Here is a 22318-nt window from a genome sequence, read left to right as displayed (position 1 = left end):
AGAGAAGATTAATTGGAAACAAACTGTTAAGAAACTTCATTTGCTGTTAGAGAAAATTACTTGCACTTTGAATATAGGAAATCATTGGTTTTATTGATGAACAGTTATTCCAAAGGGACATCAGCATCTTTCTAGTCTTCTGTTCAGAGCTGGCTGCTTTTAGAGCTCCTTCCTTCACTACTACTGTGCAGTTAATATCCTGACTCTTATGGCAAAGTGATTTTTTTCATTCTTTTCTATTTCAAATAGAGTTTGATTAGCCCATCCCACCCCAGTGACTCATCAGTAATTAATTCACAAGCCCTGTGGATTTCAAACACCTGCAGGGCAGGTGGAGCAAATGAAAAAAAGTGCTCATTTTGGACATAACCTCGGGATTAATGAAATCTGTTATCATGCTTAACAATTCCTAAAAGCATTATGTAAATTAAGAATTGAATAGCTCACAATTCTCAGCTGTTTTATCAGAATATATTCTTCTCATATCTATCCTAAATAGTCTCTCTACTACAACTAAGGCTAATAAATAACAAAGTCTCTGATTGTCTAGTACTAAAGATATTCTACCAAATTGGTGAAAGTCTTTTTTAATTACACATTTTTTTAGGCATTGGGCTGATGTTTGCTAGCACTCCCAGATAATTCTGTTTCAGTTTAGAGCAGCTAGGATAAGTAAGCACCTTTCTGGGATTATGTGTATATGAGATATCTCCTAAGTGCTCTCCTCTGTTTAATGCACATGAAATTTAACTGCAGTATCCTTCAGCAGCTTTTAAAAATAAAGCAACATCTACTCCTTTCCATTTTAATATTGCTTAGATGAGAATTTTACCTATAGCAGAATATTTTAAATGCTGTTCTACATTCTCTAGGATGTGTGATACACAGTGTTATTAAAAAAAATAGAAGAAAACTTTTGCACAATTCCAAAATACGTGCCAGTAAGGGATGGAGCTTTTTCCCCTCATGCTTTTGCTTTGTGGGTTTACCAGAAGCTCATCATCAGGTGTGGGGTGAGGACAGGAAGAAAAAAGATGTGTCTGAATTTTATCAAAGTATAACTTTGGTTTATGTTGCAGGAAAGATTGTAAATTAAAAACTGTAGAAGATGTTTCTACTCCTCTTCTTCTGTGTTGATTTAGCACATTTGCAAGAGGTTGATTTGTGAATCTCAGACCTTTTCAATAATGCTTCTCACACTAAAGTCACAGAGATCTGCAGGGAAATCTGTAGTCTTATGATGAGAAATTACTAACTAAATTGCTTATTGTATCTTGTATAATAAATTGAGTCTTCCATTATTTTCGTTTTATTTCCTATTTTGGCAGTAGTTCCAGTTTTTCTTGGTTTCCTCATTTTTTTTCCTTTTGCTTTTTATTTCTGTTTAGAACTGTATTTCTAGCTATGTTTGTTTCATTCTCTAATCTAGCTGTATTTTGGGTTTGAGGTATTTTTTTGTCGTGTTTTGTTGGAGTTTTCTTGTTTCTTTGTTTTTATTAAAATACCATGGGTTAGGATAGGGCTGTGATGACTTAAAAAAGAAAACCAGACAAGAACCCCCCCCCCTCCAAAACATGGAAATAATCAGCCAGCCAAATGTTCTCATTCTTCACACAACAGAAGCAGAGGCACAGTCAACTTAATGCAACTTTTAAAAGATTTTTTTTTTTTTAAAGTTGGTCTACTTTTTAAATTTTGCAAATGAAATGCAGAGTGCTGTAAGTTTGCAGCCATTTTTTCTGCAGTTCTTAGATTAAGACAATAGAGGAAAAATCTCAGGTAATAGATATTTCTCCAGGCTCCTAGTTGTAGGATAGTGAGCTGAGAATAGTAGCAAACTAATTTTTTTTTAAGTATTTATTTTTAAAAAGTATTTATTTATTTCTTGTATATTTATTATTAAAAAGTGTTTGCTGGGTGCAATCTAGAAGTTCCTCTTTACCTTCTGTTCGTGCAGACTGCTGCTTGACCACATGACTTGTTGTCTCCTTTCAGCATGTCTTACACTTACTGTCCTATTTCCAAAATTAAACTAAGGTATCATCTTACATCATTTACCCAAATACCTGTGAAACTCAGAGGACTTAATTTTATTGCATTTTCTTTAATTTTTCCTGCTATTTCAGGAAGAATTTTTGACACCTTGATAGGCTCAGTGTATTACTGATGTTAACATTAGCACAAATCATCTACTTGGTATCGAAGATGAGAGAGTGCTTTTAATTTGTGATTCATGTTTTTCTGCCAAGAGGAGAAGCTATGTTATGCTTAGTTTATTTGATTTATTTTTTTTAATTGCAATGCAGTTTGCAAGCCTTTAAAATGTACCTGCTCCCTGCTGCTGCATTTGTCAGTGTCCAGTGCTTTAAGCATGAAAGTGCACTGGCACCTGAGAATGGAAGATGCTTTTATAGACAAGCACACTGGCTCTTCAAAGCAGCCCTGTTATTCTGCATAATTATATTATTAACTAGAATTAATAGTTATTAATATCTATTATTAATTCATAATAATTCTTCGGGTTCCTTTGAAAACTGAAACTCATCTCTGTCTCTTGGGGTAGTTTGCAGAAATTCCTGGGAGTGTGAAGTGGCTCCACTGTGCAATAATGCCTGCAAGTGTTTGGAGCCCTGTCAAGCAGACAGTGCAAGTGTTTGTGCACTGGGGTGCTGGTGAGAACACGGTGCTGGAAGGGTGGAGCAGCTCACAATGTTTGATGGTGCAGGCACTTAGGAAAAGAGAAAAGCATGAGTGAGGCAGCTGCTGCTCTTGAAGCTTCTGTGTTTGCCAAGAAGTGGCCAAAACAAAATTCCTCAGAGCACTGAAAGAACTGAATGGAAGTTGTTGAAGTAGAACTAATCTGAGGGAGCTCAGTACAGCCTGACAAGCAGAGAAAAATCTCATTTTGTGTGATTACTGAAAGAAGACTACTTTTGGTGCTTTGAGTTGGGTGACTGTAGAAGAGAGTTAGTTCTGTTTCCTTGTGTGAACTTTACTTTTGGTGTGACTGTGCAGCTCTGTGTAAAAGGAAAAGCTGTATGTATGTGACTAATGAGCTGTGTCACAGCCTGACACCCCCTGGAAAAATAGTTCTCAAAATAGTGAGGTGCCTTTTGTGTTTACCCTAGGTGACATGGATTTGGGTTTATGATATAAAGCACACTGAGCTTTTAAAGCCTCTCAGCTGTACAGAGGCAAACTCCACTAATCCCAAAGAAAAATGTGGTCTGCTGTTCATTAAATGCAGATGAGTTTCCTTTCTTAGTAAGCCCATTAGCAGATGCCTAAATTTAGGAACACGTGCAGTTACAATTAGTGGAATATTCTGATCCTTTTTCTCTTCTTTCTTGCACTGGAACTCGCTCTGCTGTGTCTTTGGGAGGTCTCAGACCCCAAGCCCTAATGTTGAGCCTGCTTTATTCTCTTGCCTTTGCAAAGTGCTCTTTATATATAAATCTCTGTTTCCAGGTGATAAGGAAATGAGGAAAGTTGTCATTAGAAACTCAGCTATGTACCTGAGCATCAAGTAGAAGCAATCTCAATTTTTTGATTTTTTTCCAGGATGCAACCTGGTGACTCATCTGTGAATTTCTCTTGTCTTCCACTCTTACCTGGAAAAAATACTCAGAGTAACCAACTAACCTAATGAAAAACTTGGGGTTTAATTTGTACCTTCTTTTTATTTGTACAGGGCTCACTATCATAAGATTTCCTGGGCATTTTAAAAATATGATCACAAATAATTAAAAGAATGGCAGTTATGTGCGATGATAACATGATGTCTTTTTCATCCAAGACAGGAAACATCTTAGGCCAGTGCAATAATTCTCACAAAATTGCACAGATCAGAGATTATGGCTTAAATTGGTTTAGCATTTTCCTTGACAATCTATTCTAATCAGCATTGCAGGGGGGTTTGTTCCTCCTAACCAGAACCATGATCTGAAACAAGGCTGTCACTTTGCCTGCCTGAAAAATTAGGGAGGTAATTGTGTCCATCTCATTCTTCTCTTTCCATTATGGGGACCACTGCTGGTTCAGGACACACACACTGAAGTTTGTGATACTGAGATTTGTGTATCACAGCTAAATAAATTCACCAAATCAATTTTCAGGCAGTTTTTGGCAAATTATTATTGTATTTTTAGACTGTTTTTCCAAAAACTGTGGTGTGTTTGCCTTCAGATTAGGTTTAAATTAATGTCTTAAGTACAGAATTATTTGAAATGAGAGAAATAACTTTGCCATTAAAAATGTACTTCTTTTAATGAAACTGGTACTCCTTTAAGTTATAGTCAATAAATAATTATTCTGACCACCCTTTATCTTGGAAGTCTGTAGTTGAGAAATTATGTGTTGATTTAAATGAATTGATGTTGTCTTAAGATCTGGTTTCCAAGTAGAATGCAGTAGTCCTTAAGACAAGCTGAAAACTGTGTTTTAGGAAGCCTAAAGACTTGGAACTTGGTACTCCTTAGTCTTTAATATCCTCACAGTGTGTTTTTTGAAAATATGCCTTTTACACATGAAAAAATATTGTCAATGGATACAGAAAGCCTAAAAAGTGCAGTATTGGTACCTGTCAGAGAGTTCTCTGTCTTCATCTGGTGGGAAATGGGTTGTACTTGCAAATTTGTATTTCCTTAGATAATACCATCCCAGTAAATTAGAAGTTTTTACCCTGTTTTCAAGTTGTCCAGGCTTGTAGTAACGTTATGTTAACTTTGCCAGAGTGATGCATGGACCTGTCTGGCCTGATTCATATCCATGGCACAGTTATGGCTAAAGGGGAATTTAATAGGCTGGTAGTGAGAACATATCTAGTAGGAACAGCAGTGGCCAGGATTTATGGTGTTTTCAGATCAGAACAGGCCAGATGGAGAGCATACAGAAGAAATACAGAGCCCTTACCAAGACCTTGTTCCTATAAAATGTTCCTGTAAAATGCTGTGTGCACCCACATCATATATTTTAGCATTGACTTGATAACATAATAAACATTTCATTTTTTTCCCATGCATTTTCTTACCCACAGGAAATAACCACTATCCTGGATTTTGCTGGTAAATTAGCAGTTTATAGGTTTGGTACTTGTAGTTCTGAGAGGTCTTTAACAAGTTCTTAAGAAGTCTCAAAACCCTCGGATTTCTCTTGAGACCCAAACTTTCCTGTTTCTTACACTGCCCTCTAGTGCTGAGCACCTTTGGAGAGTCATCTCCAGACATCTTTCTTTGGTGTAAAGTAACTTTTGTGCCACGACTTTTTAGGGGCTGTTGGGTTATCAGAGTCTGCCAGGGCAGGAAACATCCCCCTTCTCTACATGAACATCTGTCCTTGCTGGGTGCTAAGCACCAGAACTAGACTGAATTTCCACCCTAATATGCACAATAAGCATGGGATTATTTAGCAGAAAAAGCTCCAAACAGAAACCCCCAAACAGAAACAAATGAAAATATATGTCAGTAGTGTGCTAATACCTTATACCACTATGTATATTTGTATACATATACATATTTGTTGTACATGTATGTATATGTGTATATGGCTGCTTAAAATGTAGTAAAGGTAGCATACAAATTGTGTTTTAAGTTCTTAGAAAAAGTAAAAATTGAGAAAGTTTCTGGAACTTCCTTCTATATGTACTGTCATACATAGTTTAATCTTTAAAGTTGTGTCTGATTGTATATTATTCATAATGTTACCATGACTTTTTAGCAGCTGTTGAGGAGAGGGTCACCTCTCTTTTGTTGGGGTTTTTCCCCACTCCCTGTCTGATCTCTCCAGTGTTTACACTGGCTGCAGGGTGTGCTGGGCTATGCAAAGACTGGATGTGGAGCTGAATCATCTCAGGGTCCCTCTGTATTTTGTATGTAGCTCAGATCAGGTTTATTTTTCCTTAAGATCAGGGCTGTGCTGCTTTGTCATCTGTGCAGACAGAGTCTGACAGGCTCTGTCAGTCTCTGAGGAACCCTGGCAACTTCAGTATGACTTACTAAGCTGTAAGCAAGCAGTAGTAGCAGAATTTTACCCACTTAGATACTGCATTTTTTTCTTAGGAGCACTTCTGCTAAAGTTATTTCTTTGAGAACAAGACTAGAATGCCAAGAGGAATCAACTTAACTTCAATATTCAAAATAGTGAAGTTCACTTTTCAGCACAAAGCTATATTAATGTTGACACCTTGCCAGCAGTATTGTGATTTTTTGGGGAGGCGAGAGAATAAGTAAAATAACTTTTCTTGAGGGAAGATTTTACTGTAACTTCCAATTTTTGTCTTCTGAGTATCCTTTTTTCCATGGCTAATGCAGTGGTGCAGCTTGGTGAGCTGCTTCTGCTGTTGCTTGTTGTTGTTTCACCACACCGTGCAAACAAGGATGTTTTCATTTAGAGGTGCACTCATCTGATACAGGATTTATGGCAGGGTCCTGCATGGCAGCAGCCTTGCCAGACAGGAATTGTCAAAGCAATTTTTGAGAATGCTGATAAGGTGTTTTCATGAATTGCAATAAATTTTAAAAGTGGGATTTTCCTGTGTCTATCTTGCTGTGTGACCAAGTTCAGGTGAAGTTTTCACACTTGTAAATGCTATATCATGGCTCTGTGACCCAATGCCAGTCTGGGATTTTTACCTGTCACACTGAATAGGGAGGGTATGGATTGCCTGACAGATGAAGGGCACCTGGAGAGGAATAGAATGAAAAGATCTTTCCTTCCATAGAAAGCTGAAAGGCTACTGCCTGCAGGAAATAGAATATAGATTTTTTTTGAGTGCTGGGAGGCAGAGCCAAAGTTTGAGGCCATTAGGCCTTATGAGAGAGCTGAGCTTTGTTTTGCCTTTAATGATAGTCTGCTTAGATGGACATCAAGAGTCCGCCTTGCACAGTGAGGCAAGGCACAGCTGTGGCATCACCCCTGGAATCATGGCCTGCTCCTTCCTCTCTGGGCTGGGAAATCAAAGGGTCAGGACAACTTGGGGGAGCACATGATCAAAGCCTTTCCTTCTACTCTCTGGCATCATTTCCAGTTCTTCTGGTGAGCAGCCTGTTCCACCTGAGCACGCATCATTTCGTGCATGTCTGCAGCTGACATGGGCTGGTTTTGCTGACTTACTGTATCTACCTTCTTGTTGCTGGCACTTAATCAAATCAGCAGCTAAGGTTTCACTGCAGGCTTTGTAAAGCAGTTCTGTTTCCATGGAAGGCATTTTCACAATGGCAGAGCTTTGATGTGAAGCACTGCTGTTTGTGTGAATAGACCTGCAGTCAAATAAGGGGCAGAACCAAAATGAAACTTAGATATTTGTGGGAACAAACAGCATGTCTGAATCTGTCTCTGCAACTGTTTTTGCAAACCTTTTCTGAATTGATCCTTTCTCTTAATTGTGAACCTGTTCATGGTAACTTTTCTTAGGAAGAAAAATTGAAATCTGAATGGATCTGAAAAAATTAGTCTCTCTTAATGGGTTTCAAAGGCTTTCATGGAGATTAAATCAAAGTTATTAATTAAATGAGTGTGTTAATTGGTAATAAATTAAATATTTGCTTTCTTCAGAGGTTGTAGAATGAAGCAGCTATCGGACAACAAAATGTCTATCCCTTATTATCTCAATGGTGTCTTTTGATTTGGTGTCTCTGACTTTATATACAATGAGCAATAAGAAGAGGAGAGTGAATTTCTCTCTTGGCAGCTGGTCAGTGAGATCAGATGAGGCAATAGATTTATATAAACATTAATTGCATAACTAGGAAGTGTGAGTATGAGCTAAAGAGACAGATGATTTTGGAAAACAAGCTGTGGGGGTTTTGGCTCAGGTAGGCAGTGTGTGACTAGCTCCAGGCTGATGCCATGACCAGCCACTCTTGTGGCCCAGGTGTGCAGCCAGCTGACAGCTGTGTAATTAATCTCTGCTGCTAATTGATGTAACTGCAGGCTGTCAGTGTGCCAGGAGTCAGTACCAGTGGGTGCAGCTGTGCACGGTGTGTGGAGTTACTGCAGGGAGGACTCCTGATGACATCTGCAGTACATCCTGCAGGTAGCAGGCTTCCTTCCCACAGGAGAAATGGGGCTGATCTCTCCTGTTTGGGGGAGCAGATGAACGTGCCTGCCTTGTATTGCTCCAGGCAGTGCTGCTCGTGGGTCCCCTCTGAGCCTCTGCTCCCCACCATGGTGCTCTGCCTGCAGGAGCAGAGGGGCAGAGCCTGACTGTCACACCTCGGGACATGACCTGTTCATGGGACCAAGGCATCAGGTGCACTTGTTGAATAGTCAAAAGGCAGCTGTACTCATTATTTTCATTTTTGTGAGAGACTGGCTGAAGAAAGGGGCTTCCCCCAAGGGTTCTCAGCCAAATAAAGGAAAGAAAGGCTTTGCCATCAGAGATGCATGTTTAATTCCATTGATTGGAATTTTAATTGAAAGTTCCTGCTAATGTTTTGTTTTCCTGTAGAGCAGTGTATTGAAATAACATGTTTGCTTAGCATACGAAAAAAATAATAAAAATACTGCTTTTGGTAAGTGGCTTAGTAGAGCTTGTAAACTAAATTCACAGATATCCATTACTGGAAAAACTTAAACTGAGATGCAGCCTGGATTACTGAGCACTTTTTCAATCAGAAAGCAGCAAGAGATGCACAGATCGCTTTAGGAAATACTCTGGCCCACAAAATCATGAGATAAAATTCAATGTGTGCCTGTGTGAGTTTGTGAAGGCAGTTGTGTCTGGGTTGGCTCTTCATCCATGAAAAGACAGAGACATCTGCGACCTCCCATGCTGCTGTGGTTTTTGAACTGGTATTCAAATGCTATTCTGCCTTTTTCAAGTTTAGACCCTCTAAAATGATCTGAGTTTTTCCAACTTGCACAGTTGCCAAGCTCCTCTTTCAGACATTCATCTGTGTGGTAGCAGGGCCTGTCAGAGCAGTTTCCTCCTTTGACTGAGGGTTTAGTTTGTCTTTCATCTTTGAAGAGTTGGAGCTGATTCCCAAATTCAGGCTGGAAGACAGTAATTTGTCAAGTAAAGAAACATGTCATATTTACAGAGGTTGGAACATCGTGTAGGAAGCAAGTGCCATTAGTTTCCTGTCAGCCTTGTCAGGGAAGAAAGGAGAACATCTTGAACAAATCAAACAACCTGGTCTTTTCAATTTATGTTTTTGCATTTTGGGTTCTTTTTAGTAGGAGATCAAAGGATGCTTCCTGGCATTCTTTGGGAGTCAGGATTCTGATGGCAGATCCTGCTAGTACATAAAATTTTGTCTTTAGGTGTTTCCATGAAGGTTAAATCAGCTTCCAGACCTGTAGGTGACTGGGTGCTGAGGAGGACTTTGGGGACAATTGACAGATTTTCAAAATAGTCACTTTAATTTTCATACATCTCTCTGTTTGTAAGTACAGCCCTTTAGAAAGGAGAGTTCTTAATTTTGTTGTGTCACTGTTAATGTGACTGCTGATAAATAATAAGAACTTCCAGAAAAAGAAGGTATTTTTTTCTTTGTGTGGCTCTTGATCTTTGACAGATTAGAGTTAAGTAAGGCATTTGATCTTGCTTTACTGGTGTGCTGTGGATTGTAAAGTATTCACAGAAACCAGAGCTTCTCTTGGTTAGATTATGTGGTCAGCTGTGATGTGTCTGTCCCAGACAGCTCAAAAGTCACCTTGAACAGACTTTCTGAGCAGCTAACCATTGAGAATGAACGCTGTGATTTCATTGTACTGGAGTTCTTCTTAAATTGAGTTCTAGGTGTATCTTTCCCCCTTCTCTCTGTTTGGCACAGCAGCCAGAGATGTGGCCTTGTGAAATGAAAACCTTTTCTAATCACACGAATACAAAGTGAGGATCCCAGTAGCATCATCACACACACCTGAATATGGACTAAAAACTCAAGTAGGCTGGATTGGTAAACTGGAGCATAAAGTTATTGCATGACTGAAATTGGTTTGCTATTTAAACATGGGTGCCTAGAACTGTGAATTTTCTCTGTATTGAATAAGTAGTTTTAAAGAACTTACTTTATTCATAGACTTTGGCAGACATTTTGTGCATTACGTACAGATGCTTTGTTTTTCCCTTCCAAAACTCAGTCTTTTCCTTGCAAGATAATCCAATATTTCATTTTAGCATATAAAAGCAAAATAACATTCTTTTCTGAATAAGGCTTCTTCAGAACTTTAATTCATTTAGATTTATCAGTCCTGGCCTTTAGTCAGAATGTGATGAAAGAGAATTATTTTGACCTAGCTTGATCTGACTATTAGATTTTGAGCCTTATGTGCTGATTGTTACAGCGACACGAGAGTACGTGAGGGCATGTCATGGGAAGACGTGGATGGAGCAAGTGGAGCTAGAGTTCCACTTTTTAAAACAGCAGATCCTTACGGTTTCCTTCTGTGTTTGTCTCTCGTAGAAGCTCCACCCAAGCCGGAGGAGAACCCCGCGGAAGCGTTCACGGACTCGTCGCTGTTTGCGCACTGGGGGCAGGAGCTGAGCCCCGAGCAGCGGCGGCTGGCGCTGAAGCAGTTCCAGTACTACGGCTACAACGCCTACCTGAGCGACCGCCTGCCGCTGGAGCGGGCCCTGCCCGACCTGCGGCCCAGCGCGTGAGTGCGGGGCCGGCCTGTGGGGTGGGCTGGGCGGCCAAAGGCCGTATTCCATCTGTGGGGTGGGCTGGGCAACTAATGGCCATATTCCATCTGTGGGGTGGGCTGGGCGGCCACAGGCCATATTCCATCTGTGGGGCACCCTCCTTCCCTGCCTGCTGTGGGGCTGGGCTGGGCAGCTAATGGCCATATTCCATCTGTGGGGTGGGCTGGGCAGCTAATGGCCATATTCCATCTGTGGGGTGGGCTGGGCGGCCAAAGGCCATATTCCATCTGTGGGGCTGAGCGGGGCAGCCAGTGGCCATATTCCATCTGTGGGGTGGGCTGGGCGGCCAAAGGCCATATTCCATCTGTGGGGTGGGCTGGGCAACTAATGGCCATATTCCATCTGTGGGGCTGAGCGGGGCAGCTAATGGCCATATTCCATCTGTGGGGCTGAGCGGGACAGCCAGTGGCCATATTCCATCTGTGGGGTGGGCTGGGCAGCTAATGGCCATATTCCATCTGTGGGGCTGAGCGGGGCGGCCAGTGGCCATATTCCATCTGTGGGGTGGGCTGGGCGGCCAAAGGCCATATTCCATCTGTGGGGCGGCCTCCTTTCTGCCTGTGGGGCCGGGCGGGGCAGCTAATGGCCATATTCCATCTGTGGGGCTGGGATGGGCGGCCAATGGCCATAGTCCATCTGTGGGGCTGAGCGGGGCAGCCAATGGCCATATTCCATCTGTGGGGCTGAGCGGGGCAGCCAGTGGCCATATTCCATCTGTGGGGCTGGGATGGGCGGCCAATGGCCATATTCCATCTGTGGGGCTGGGCTGGGCAGCTAATGGCCATATTCCATCTGTGGGGTGGGCTGGGCGGCCAATGGCCATATTCCATCTGTGGGGCTGAGCGGGGCAGCCAGTGGCCATATTCCATCTGTGGGGTGGGCTGGGCAACTAATGGCCATATTCCATCTGTGGGGCTGAGCGGGGCAGCCAATGGCCATATTCCATCTGTGGGGCTGAGCAGGGCAGCCAATGGCCATATTCCATCTGTGGGGCTGAGCGGGGCAGCCAGTGGCCATATTCCATCTGTGGGGCTGAGCGGGGCAGCCAGTGGCCATATTCCATCTGTGGGGCACCGGCCTTCTTGCCTGTGGGGTGGGCTGGGCGGCCAATGGCCATATTCCATCTGTGGGGAACCCTCCTTCTCTGCCTGCTGTGGGGCCAGGCTGTGCCTGCCAGCCCCAATTCATCTGTGGGGCATTGGCCTTCCCTGCCTGCTGTGGGGCCAGACTGGGCAGCCAAATGGCCATATTCCATCTGTGGGGTACTCTCCTTCCCTGCCTGTGGGACCAGACTGGGCAGCTAATGGCCATATTCCATCTGTGGGATATCCTCCTTCCCTGCCTGCTGTGGGGCCAGGCTGTGCCTGCCAGCCCCATTCCATTTCTGGGGCACTCTCCTTTTCTGTGGGGCTGTGCTGTAACCCGTTCCATCTGTGGGGCCATGATGGGCGCCCTGCTGGCCGTGTTCCACCTGCAGGACTCACACTGTGCCTGCCAGCCCTGTTCCACCTGCAGGACTTGCACTGTGTGACCCACCAGCCCTGTTCCACCTGCAGGACTTGCACTGTGTGACCCACCAGCCCTGTTCCACCTGCAGGACCCACACTGTGTGACCCACCAGCCCTGTTCCACCTGCAGGACCCACACTGTGTGACCCACCAGCCCTGTTCCACCTGCAGGACCCACTCAGTGTGATCCACCAGCCCTGTTCCACCTGAAGGACCCACACTGTGCCTGCCAGTCCTGTTCCACATGTGGGGCTGTGCTGTTCCTGCCAGCCCTGTTCCACCTGCAGGTCTTACACCTGTAGGTCAGGTACAGATGGCAGCCAGAATGAATCAATTCTATCAGACAGATAAAGGCTGTACATTTTAATTGTGTTCTGAAGCAGTGCTGTATCCTAGATCAGTCCTGTTAGAGTCGCACTAAGTATTCATTAACATTTCTTCAGGATCTATTGGAAGCTTCATCTCACCTACAATTTACATTAGATAGCAGGTTTGGTTTGTCTGCTAAAAGAAGAACCTTTTAATGCTAATTTTCAGTTTTATCAGGTAATGTGGTTAAATAAGAGCTGCTTTCTTTGAAAGCCCAGAACTGCCTGATTGAGGTCAGTGGGCAGGTGAAGCTGGTAAGTTCTAGTGGTGCAATACACCTCTGAGCAAAGCCCTGAAACTCCAGGGGCTCCTTCTCTGGGCTGGTCTCTACTCGTGATCACATCCAGGGTTGTTCACAATGGGTGGGGAGGTGCATGGGACCAAGGGAGGGAAGAACCTTCCTTCTCTTCAGTGCATCTGGGGCTCATTTGGGCAGCACTATTCACACAGACAATTAATGCTCAACTTTTTTGAAGTCTTGATGATACATCTGATGCTTTGAACAGACAGCAGCTCTGGAGATGGAGAAACGGGTGGAGGGAAAACTGCTTTTTTTGCAGCTCATTAAAAAGAGAGATCATTAAAATAAATATGCTGGGTGCTTAGTGACTCAAACGTGATCTTATTCACTTATTCTAACCAAATATTTTAATAACTAAAGCAGTAGTACATTTTGCTGCACATTAAGTTGATGCTGCACATTAAGTTGATGATAGCAAAAATATATGAACACCATCCCAGGCAGCACTTTAGCAGTATCTATGCTATATATTATTATATATTGCACTGTAGAAATATTTTCTGTTGCTGATTTGCTGAAATACTGACTTCAAGGAAATCAAAGTCCATGCAATTGTATTTGTGTTCTGGTTAAATCAGTTTAGCAGTGCCTGTAGGGACAGTCTCCTTTTTGTTTTTTAATTGTGAACTAATCCAGAGGAAAAACAAATCTTTTTATCTAGACATCAATGATAGAAATGTTTCTGTTCTTATAGGTCTTTTGAAATTACTCTTCTGAATGATTTAAATATAAATTTTTTATAACTATGTGTTTTAAAAATTGAAAAGATGGAGAAAATAAATATAACTGTAGCTGAAAATGAATTACGGTTAGGATTTTAAAAGAAACTCTAGTTAGAAATGAGTCATGATCCTAATTCCTGTGAAGGTTTTGATCCTTTGCTGACTGTCTGCCAGAAGCATGACGGATATCACAGTATGTTTAGGGACACATCCACACAAAATAATGGCTTGGTAATGATAGCTCAGGAGGCTCCCCACACCCCTTGGGCTGTATGGCAGGCAGGGACTGACCCTGAGGAAATGAACTGTGTTGTCAGGCAGTATCAAAGTATTTGCTGTATCTACAGCACCCTGTGGAGTGCAGAGCTCCAGGTGTTCTGGAAGTCCTCTTGTTGAAAAAAGAATGACAGCAAAATTCTCATTTATGTGAGAGCACATGTATGAATGTTGTGGGGGGAAAGGTGCCAACCCTGTGAGGGTATGTTTCCAGTGTAATAATCAAATTTTTGGGATTTCTAGCACCTGGTTTTTAAGCCAAGTGCAGAAGTCACTTCCTGAGTCTGTGTAGGTGTATTTAAACTATCCTTGGGCAGGTACTGGGCTCAAGCAGCACATGTGAAAGCCAAGGACAGCTTGGTGAGAAGAGAGTGTGCAGTAAATGCCATGGAGACCAAGTTAGCCAGCTTTGCTGGACCTCAGCTGGTTGTGGTATTTCTGTTCTGAGCAGAAATGCATGAGAGAGCAGGTATGAGGTACCTGAGTAGCTCTGGGCAGAGTTAGCCAAGGTCTGACCAAGCTCATTAGCCTGGATTTAGCAGTGATTCTGCAAGAGTCGGCATGACAGTGGAGTCCCAGAAAAGGCCTGTGATAAAGGAGTAGATCTCACACAGTTCTGTCTGGGCTTAGTGGTGGTCCGTCATCTGTACTCAGAATCTGTCCTATGAAGGATAGGAATTTGGGAAGACAACAATATTTGCAACTGAAACCGAAGGAAATTCAGACATTGTTAGCCCCACCTAAGAGCAGGAGAATTAAGTGATCTGCCAAAATTGGGATATTACCCCTTTTGTATCATACTGGTATGACTCAGCTTTGACCTTTCTGACTACAGTGCTCTGAGACTTCATATCAGCATATCTTAGTGGGGGAGCTCAGCATGTCTTTACAAGGTTCTGCAGAGGGAAAGGCCATTCCATGTGTGTAATTACACCAAATTGGAACGTGCAGCATTTTCCAGGGTTGGGATTGTCAGCATTAATGCCATGACAAGAGAAGAGGACAATTAAGAGATTGCTGAGCCACCACACAGATGGAGGAGGGGGCAGAAATCCAGCCTTGCCCATTCCTTCAGCATGAGTTTCACGGGGAGGCAGTAGAACACATTTAGCAGTTAGGGCAGTGCTCTCTGAGCTCTGGCCTCTCTGGAAAAAGATCATCACAGTGGGTGGAAACATCCAGCAGAGCACAGCTGGGTCAAGCTGTGTCACTTGTCACACCTTTCAGAAGCAGCTTCTCATGCTTTGGGTACTGCAGAGTGCTTTCTGTACAGCCATGAGCCTCCTGTCCCGTCCTGAGTTTGGTTCCTTTGCACTGTGAGTGTTTGTGCTAGCACAGGGTGTCCCCAGCACAGTCCAAAATAATCTCTTGTAAGTAAATAAGAGATTAACTGCCCTGGATACTTTAGCCTCCTCAAGTAATCCTCACACCCTGAAGTAGGCTCAGTTCTTGCAATACTCAGAAGACAGTGCAGGGTTTATTGTGGAGTACTGTCTGTGCCAGGGCCTGATTTTGTGATTTTGTGCTGCTGAAGGTGGCTGGTGTGCTCTTCCCTACCCATAACCTATCCACATCACATGGCAAATAGCTTCTGGCCCTAATGAGCTTGGAAGCACTGAGGAAGGCAGTGTTGCCCTTGCTGCATGCAGGAACAGAGGATAATAGTTTTGTGTTAGTTATAATTCTGTTGTGCTCATTACTTTTAGTAGGGCAGGCAGTACCCACAAAGCTTCTTGTGAGTGAAATGTGAATGAAAGAAGCTCATGCAGAAATTCATTATAACAAGTTAGATTGTTTAGGGTCCTGAACAGGTCTCCCAAACTCCTTTTGAGTTTCATTCTACTCTGTTGGTTTGTTAATTTTTGTTGCTTGATCCATTGTGTTGAAGCACACATGGGAGAGGGAGCTAATATTCTTCTTTGAATATGTGATGAACGAAGGAGGCATAGCAGGAAAGATTTGCAGCAGGATCCCAGCAGAGGAATTGTTTCAAAGGGTTTGGCTCCTGCATAGACTGGTACAAAGAACCCTGGCCAGTAAATGCAAACCAACCTTTTCAGTCAGTGTAGCTGACTGGAAAAAAGCAAAGGAGCAAAAGAAGGAAGCAGAGGCAGGAAGGGTGGGAGGCAAATGAAGCATTTAAAGCTCAGATGTTTTAAGTCTTTGATGATTGTCAAATAGCATGGTATAGCATGTGGCTTGCATCAGGTTTGCCCTTTTCCTGGCTGAAAGTTTGGCATCTAGAAAGGTGCAGAGAAGTCCTGTTTCCTTTGCAGAGAAGGGCTTTGGCTATTTTGTAAGCACTACTTCTTTCAGACAATTCACCCCTCCCAAATGGATTATTTAGAGGCTCAGTTTGGCAAGGGACAATGGTAGAAACCTTGAAGACAGCAAAGGTTTGTGATAAAATGGGCACAAACAGAGCAGGCAAGAGATCCCCTGAATGCAGATGGGACTATAAGGAAGAAAAATCAAGTATTGGCTGGTTGAGGAGAGCGATGTGGTTTGGGACAAAAGTTGTTGATGTGTGTATACCTGTCCAAAATGTCCATCAGTCTTATGGAGGTAAACACAGTCCTGGATGTAGCATGCATCAGACTTCTGTAAATTTTTTCCTTTATTAAAACTTCTTTTTCTTATGTCACCTTTGCCTTCAGAGTGGTTCCCACAGCAGTGGGAGCTGCCTGAGCAGGCACCTTCTGGGATCCTGAGCTGAGCTGTGCTTTTCCTGCTGGGATGTGCCTCCTCAAATGGCTGCTCTAGAAGGGTTCCAGTGGTACCAACTCTGCTCCAGGCTTCAGGCTGCTCTTACAACCCATGTTAATGATGATGTACACTTGTACAGGGAAGAAAAGGCTTTTTTTGGTTTTTTGTTTTTAATGTTAACCCACCTGGTTAGCATAGCTCAGTTAGCACTTAAAATACTGGTAATAGCAAAAGGAAAAATGAAGTATGATCACATAATTAAACTGTAAACGTAAATACATAAATAGTTGTGCAGGAGTTATTACAATACTCCTGCAGTTCTTTTGCCAGAGTTTTAGTGCTATTTATTTCATTTATACCAGAATGGTTTTTTTTTATTACTCCCATATATTTTGAACTTCTGTTTGCCATTTTGGCTGTGGACAAAATGTTACCAGTTCTTGAAGAAAGTACAATTCTGTTTCTGCTTGTGCTTCTGAGAAATTCTTACTCTGTTGGAACTAAAACTTGCTCCTGTGTGTGTTCTTAAAACAAAACTTGAAGCCCAAACATTTTTAGTAGCATCCAATAATTGCATCTTGCATTATATGCTATAATTTTTTTTTTCTAAACAAAATCAAGGGTATTGCTATTGTTTGATGTGATACTCTTGGTGGGAGTTTTTCAAAGTTTGCAGAAAATAATTGTGTTCATAATTTATGTATGTATTTGTAGAAGGTCTCAGAGATAAGTTATTAATACAGGAAATAATTTTTGATTTGCTGCTCTAGTGCATAGTTTATGCTAAACTAATGGCTAATGACTGGCTAAATTGAATTATCACAATGCATGGAGGAATAGAGTTGTCTTCTGGACAATACTTGAAAGAAGCCTCATAATATATGCTGCCCTCCATTTAGCAGAGCTGTGCCTGAAATAGAACTGCAGGAGTTTCTCTAAATTCCTGGTAACCATGACAACTGCTACTTTGGTGCCATTAGCCCGGTGTAATTGAGCAGGGTGGGTTGCTCACGGGGATTTTTACTCACTATTGCAGCTTTAAATGCCATTTGGAGTCTGTACCTGAAATTCAGTGTCCCACTGGATTCAATGTCCCACTGTGTGCCTTGTGGAGTTTTGTCTGGAGGAGTCTCCTGTGAGATCCTGACATCTCCATCCCAACATCTCCATCCTAACCCCTCCATCCCTACATTCCTCTCCTCTCCCCCCTTCAGCATGTCCTAGACTCTTACACACATCCCCTCTCTCCCTGGAGCTATTTCTTGTTCATTCCTATCACTGTGGAATTTGATTCCTCACAAAACTTGGCATGCAGGTGATGACAGACATACTTGGGAAAATGCACAAGCACTCTGCATTCTGTGCAGGATCTGGGGCTGGGTTAATTCTGATTTTTTTCAAATAAAAAGGTAATTTTTATTGTCAACAGCTGATATGAAAAACAAGAGAGGAAACAATAAAGATAAACAATAGAGAGGAAAAAGTGTTTTTTAAAAACTAGAGACACGCTGAAAAATATGTGAATCTGAGCTGGAAGTAAAGATAATGAATGAGTCTGAATGGGAAAAAAAAGAAAACATGAGCTCAGTTCAGGAATGTACGCTACTTGAAAAGACTAAAGAAATTGGAAAAACGGGGGTCTAATTCTGTTCTCTCACGTCACCTGCAGTTATCTTTTAAGGCATGGTGGTGCAAAAAGGGAACCAAATTACATTCACAGATTAAAAGCTTTGTTCTTGCCTGTACAAGTTGCCAGGAATGAAAAATTTTGTCTAGAGTGATAAAAATTGCAAATATATAAGATGTAAATGAATGCAGGTGGGAAAACCAATACAAATAGTTTCTTTAAATGGATGGAAGACTCATCAGAAGCAGAAATTTTGTTTGAGCATTTCAGTTTGTGCATGGATTAATGGCGGGGCTGTTTTGTCATCTACAACCTTTTTGGAATATAATATGTCACTAGTTTCTTGCAGTAGCATATTTTACATTTATGTCAAGCTTAGCTTAATTGACAGAGGAGAAAAAAAAACCCCAATATTTAAGAAGCAACTTCTTTGAACTATTGTCACTATATTTTTATTGCCATTTTCAAAAATCCCTCTGTTTTTCTTAATTCTTTACTAGATGCCATATCTCACCAGATAGAGTTTCATTTTTTGCTTGAGTTTCATTTTATCTTCTTTGTACATTGTTATGGCTGAAGATAACAAGTATTACTGTGCCAAATTAGACAGCTGAAAGATGGATTGGCTGTAGATTTGTTTGCTGGACCATTTTGTATCTGTTCATCTTGGCTGCAAGCACATCACTAAAATAACAAGCATTGTAGATTCCTTAAAGGGTAATACTGAAGATTATTTTAGTAAGTTTAAACCTGTTAACTAGTTCATAGTTTGTTTGAAGACAAATTTTCAAAATTTGGATGCATACACCATTTGGCATGGACAGGTCTGTTTTTCAAGGACCTGGATCTGTAATGGTTTTAGCATCTTTTGGAAAAATGTCAGTGTTAGTATTTAAGAATTCTAATGTGAATATAACTATAGAGGCCTCCCAGCCACTCTGAGCCTGAAACATGCATATTAGAAATCCTTTTGTCAGATAGCACTTAAACCTGATGGTCCCTAAAACTCACATTTGTCAAAGACTCGCCTCAGGTTTGACAGTGCTCAGCCCAAGTAAATTTATGCCTGCTTCAACTACTCTGTCATCTGGGCAGGAGTTTTAGAGATAGTTTTGAACAGGACTTTCAGAGATTATTCAGCACTGAAGGTGATGGTTTTTTAAGGAGCAATTTCAGAAGTTAAAATACTCAGTGTGGAAGCTATCTTTTCTCCTTAAGAAGATGTGAAACCAGTGTGTGTCTGTAGATTGGGATTGTTTTGCCTAGAGAAGAGGGAGCTTAGAGGGGATGTCATCAAGGTAAATGGGATAAAAAAGGGAAGCTGCAAAGGGGACAGAGCCAGGCTCTTCTCATTGCTGCCCAGTGGCAGGAGCAGGGCAATGGACACAGGTTGTAGAGTCTCCACCATTGGAGGCATCCCAGCCCTGTCTGGACAGGGAAAAAACAAAAAGCTGTTCCTGGGCAGCTGGCTCTAGGGGATTCTGCTTGAACGAGGGGTTGGACAGGTTGGCTTCCCCAGGCCATTCCAACCTCATCCATCCCATGATTGTGTGGCATCCCTGTAAATTGCCCTGACATCTGACTTGCAGGCTCTGTGGAAATGCTTTTGTTTCTTCTGTCAAAGTGTCACTGGTAAAAAGGAAATAATAAATATTAGCTTGCAAAAGAAAGAAAAAAGTGATCACATCAGAAGGAATTTTGGTGGCACTATGATCTAGAAGATTGAACATAGCCGTGAAGAGTGGAGTTTAGGGTTTAAAATGCACGAACATCCATTTGAATCTGTGCTGCAGGTCCTTCCTCCAAGGGATTTGCCCCAAACAAAAGGTTAGAGAGACTTGGTATCACTCCAGCTTAGTTTAATTGCTCCACAGAAAGTGGAATGACCCTGAAAAGAGGGACTGAAAATAATCACAGCAAGCTGGCTAGTAGTTGGCTCTCTGGGGAGATCAGGGAGGATTGAACTCATGCTCCCTCTGTCCTGGCTGAAGGTTTTAACTCCTGCACTGCTGGCTAAAGGAGAAAAACAGTGCTGCCTTGCACTAATGGCCTCTTACTGTAGTGATTTATTTTGCATAAAACCCACTCCTGGATGCTTTAAAGAAAACCTCATTCTGATGCTGAAAGCTGTCTTACCAATGACTAGAGGATTACCACGCCAGTGGAAATACAAACTGATTTGGGAAAGAAAGTTTTGGGTTGTTATGCTGCAGAAGATCAAGCCACAAATGGGAATCAGTAAATCCAAACACCATTTTTATTATTTCCCTCTGGTTTTGATGCCTTGGAACAAAAAACTGTGGATCTCTGTGATAATTAGGTTTCATATTTGTTTCTAAAGGGTGTATGAGCTAGGTTATTAAAAATATACTGTACACTTTCTAAGACTTGAACTGTTACTACTTTTTCCAGACTGTATTTTCTGTTTTATATGTCCTTATAATTCTTTTGCATGGTGACAGACAGGAAATACCTAAAATATTAAATAACTTCTTTAATGTGATTTCCATCAATTCAAACTAATGACTGAATTAGAAAATTGGTTTAGCAGCTGAATTTTGAATATTATGCTATCTCAGTCGGTTTGGATGTTATGTTATGTGTCCTATACATTGACTTTTTTCAAACCTGTAAAAGCATAGAAGTAAATTAATCACCTTGATTGAACTTAATTTTTGTACAACATCCAGCACATGAAGAGGAATGCTTTTGTGATACTTCTCTGTATTTATTTGCTACACAAATTAAAATACAAAATCCTAAAGAATTTTTCTCTTTGAGTTGAAGAACAGATTTAGTTAAGGAGTCAGATTCAAGCATGATGTAAAAATACTGAATCCATCCATGCTTTCTGTATGTGAAACATTGGCTGTTACTTATGCTTTCCACAGTTTCCAGGGGCTCCTGGATGTAGTGAATCCTGGCGTCTGGGGAGGATAGCCACTCAGGAGGTAGAGAAAAGCATTAACATCAATCATTTCCATCTGCAAAGTCTGTCTGAAAATGCTGCCTGAGTCAGCCTGTGCCTAATTTCATCCTTGTAAATAGTTTCAGATCTGAGAAAAAGGTAGAATTAGATGTTGTTCAGAAATGTGGCATTAAAATACTAAAAGTTCCACAGAAAAATAGTTAATTCCTTTTACTCAATTAAGTTGTGGCTTTATTAAAAAAGCAAGTATTTTGCTGACAGTTTAAAAAGGTAAAGTGGTAGAAGAGCTTTCTACTCATATAATTGAAAGATTTGAAGATTTGAAGGAGGTGAAAAGAACCCAAATAAAACACTAAGGAGCTTTAAAGTTGTGGGCAGCACTTCCATACTGTTGGAATGTGGCCAAATACCTATTTTTGGAAAAGGAAAGAAAAATGCACCAGGTTATGAGAGTATTCCTCTTTCTGATTAAACCCCTTGACCGTGCTTACAGGTGAGTTTTCCACTGCTGGATGTGTTTTTCTGGCTGCACCATCTGTCGTAGCTTTAGCAGCAGGCTGTTCTTTGGAGCTGTATCTTTTAATTGGTTCTTCCAGCTGGGGGTGGATTTCTCTGAAATGGCTTTTGTTTGCATTGTGACTGCCAACAATTTACATCTCTTCTTTTCCTCAACCCTTCCCTTCAGGTGCAGAAACCTGACGTTCCCAGAGAGCCTTCCCGAGGTCAGCATCGTGTTCATATTCGTCAACGAGGCGCTCTCGGTGATCCTGCGCTCCATCCACTCGGCCATGGCCCGCACTCCTGCTCACCTGCTCAAGGAGATCATCCTGGTGGATGATAACAGCAACAATGGTAAGAACTGTGGTTCTTCACCCTCCCTGCCCTGAGGCTGCCTCATTCAAGAGAAACCTTGAATTCCAGCTCTTGCTCATCCTCTTGGCCTTTCGAATGTTGTCGGTGGGTGCTGGGCTGTCTTGACCTCTGTGGAGCACTCTGAACAAGTGGGGCAGTTTTCAAAGTGTGTACAAAAGTCAGAATGTTTGAGGTGTCTGGTAGGCAGAATTGTGAATGTAACAATAGATTACACCTAGCAGGTTTCACCTTAGTGCTTCAGAGTGTTTTCAGGCTCATATGGTTTCTGTGCTTCTCCTGCTTCCACTATATGATTCCATATGTGTGTTCTCTGTTTCCTATAAAATGTCTTTCTGTGTTTCTTACACTTCTGCTTTAGATTCCCA

General features: G+C 41.8%; 1 protein-coding gene across 2 annotated transcripts in view; it reads left to right on the top strand.

Annotated features, from left to right (window-relative positions):
- GALNT18 (polypeptide N-acetylgalactosaminyltransferase 18) overlaps positions 1-22318 on the top strand; it is a 194604-nt gene that overhangs the window by 72654 nt on the left and 99632 nt on the right. For both annotated transcript variants that reach the window (XM_056492990.1, XM_056492992.1), the window contains exons 2-3: positions 10404-10596; positions 21766-21932. In XM_056492990.1, the coding sequence (XP_056348965.1) occupies positions 10404-10596; positions 21766-21932 (360 nt within the window). The remainder of the gene's footprint in view (positions 1-10403; positions 10597-21765; positions 21933-22318) is intronic.

Source organism: Oenanthe melanoleuca, chromosome 5 (assembly GCF_029582105.1).
Source record: "Oenanthe melanoleuca isolate GR-GAL-2019-014 chromosome 5, OMel1.0, whole genome shotgun sequence".
Classification (NCBI taxonomy): domain Eukaryota; kingdom Metazoa; phylum Chordata; class Aves; order Passeriformes; family Muscicapidae; genus Oenanthe; species Oenanthe melanoleuca.
This window is presented reverse-complemented; position numbering and strand designations above follow the sequence as displayed.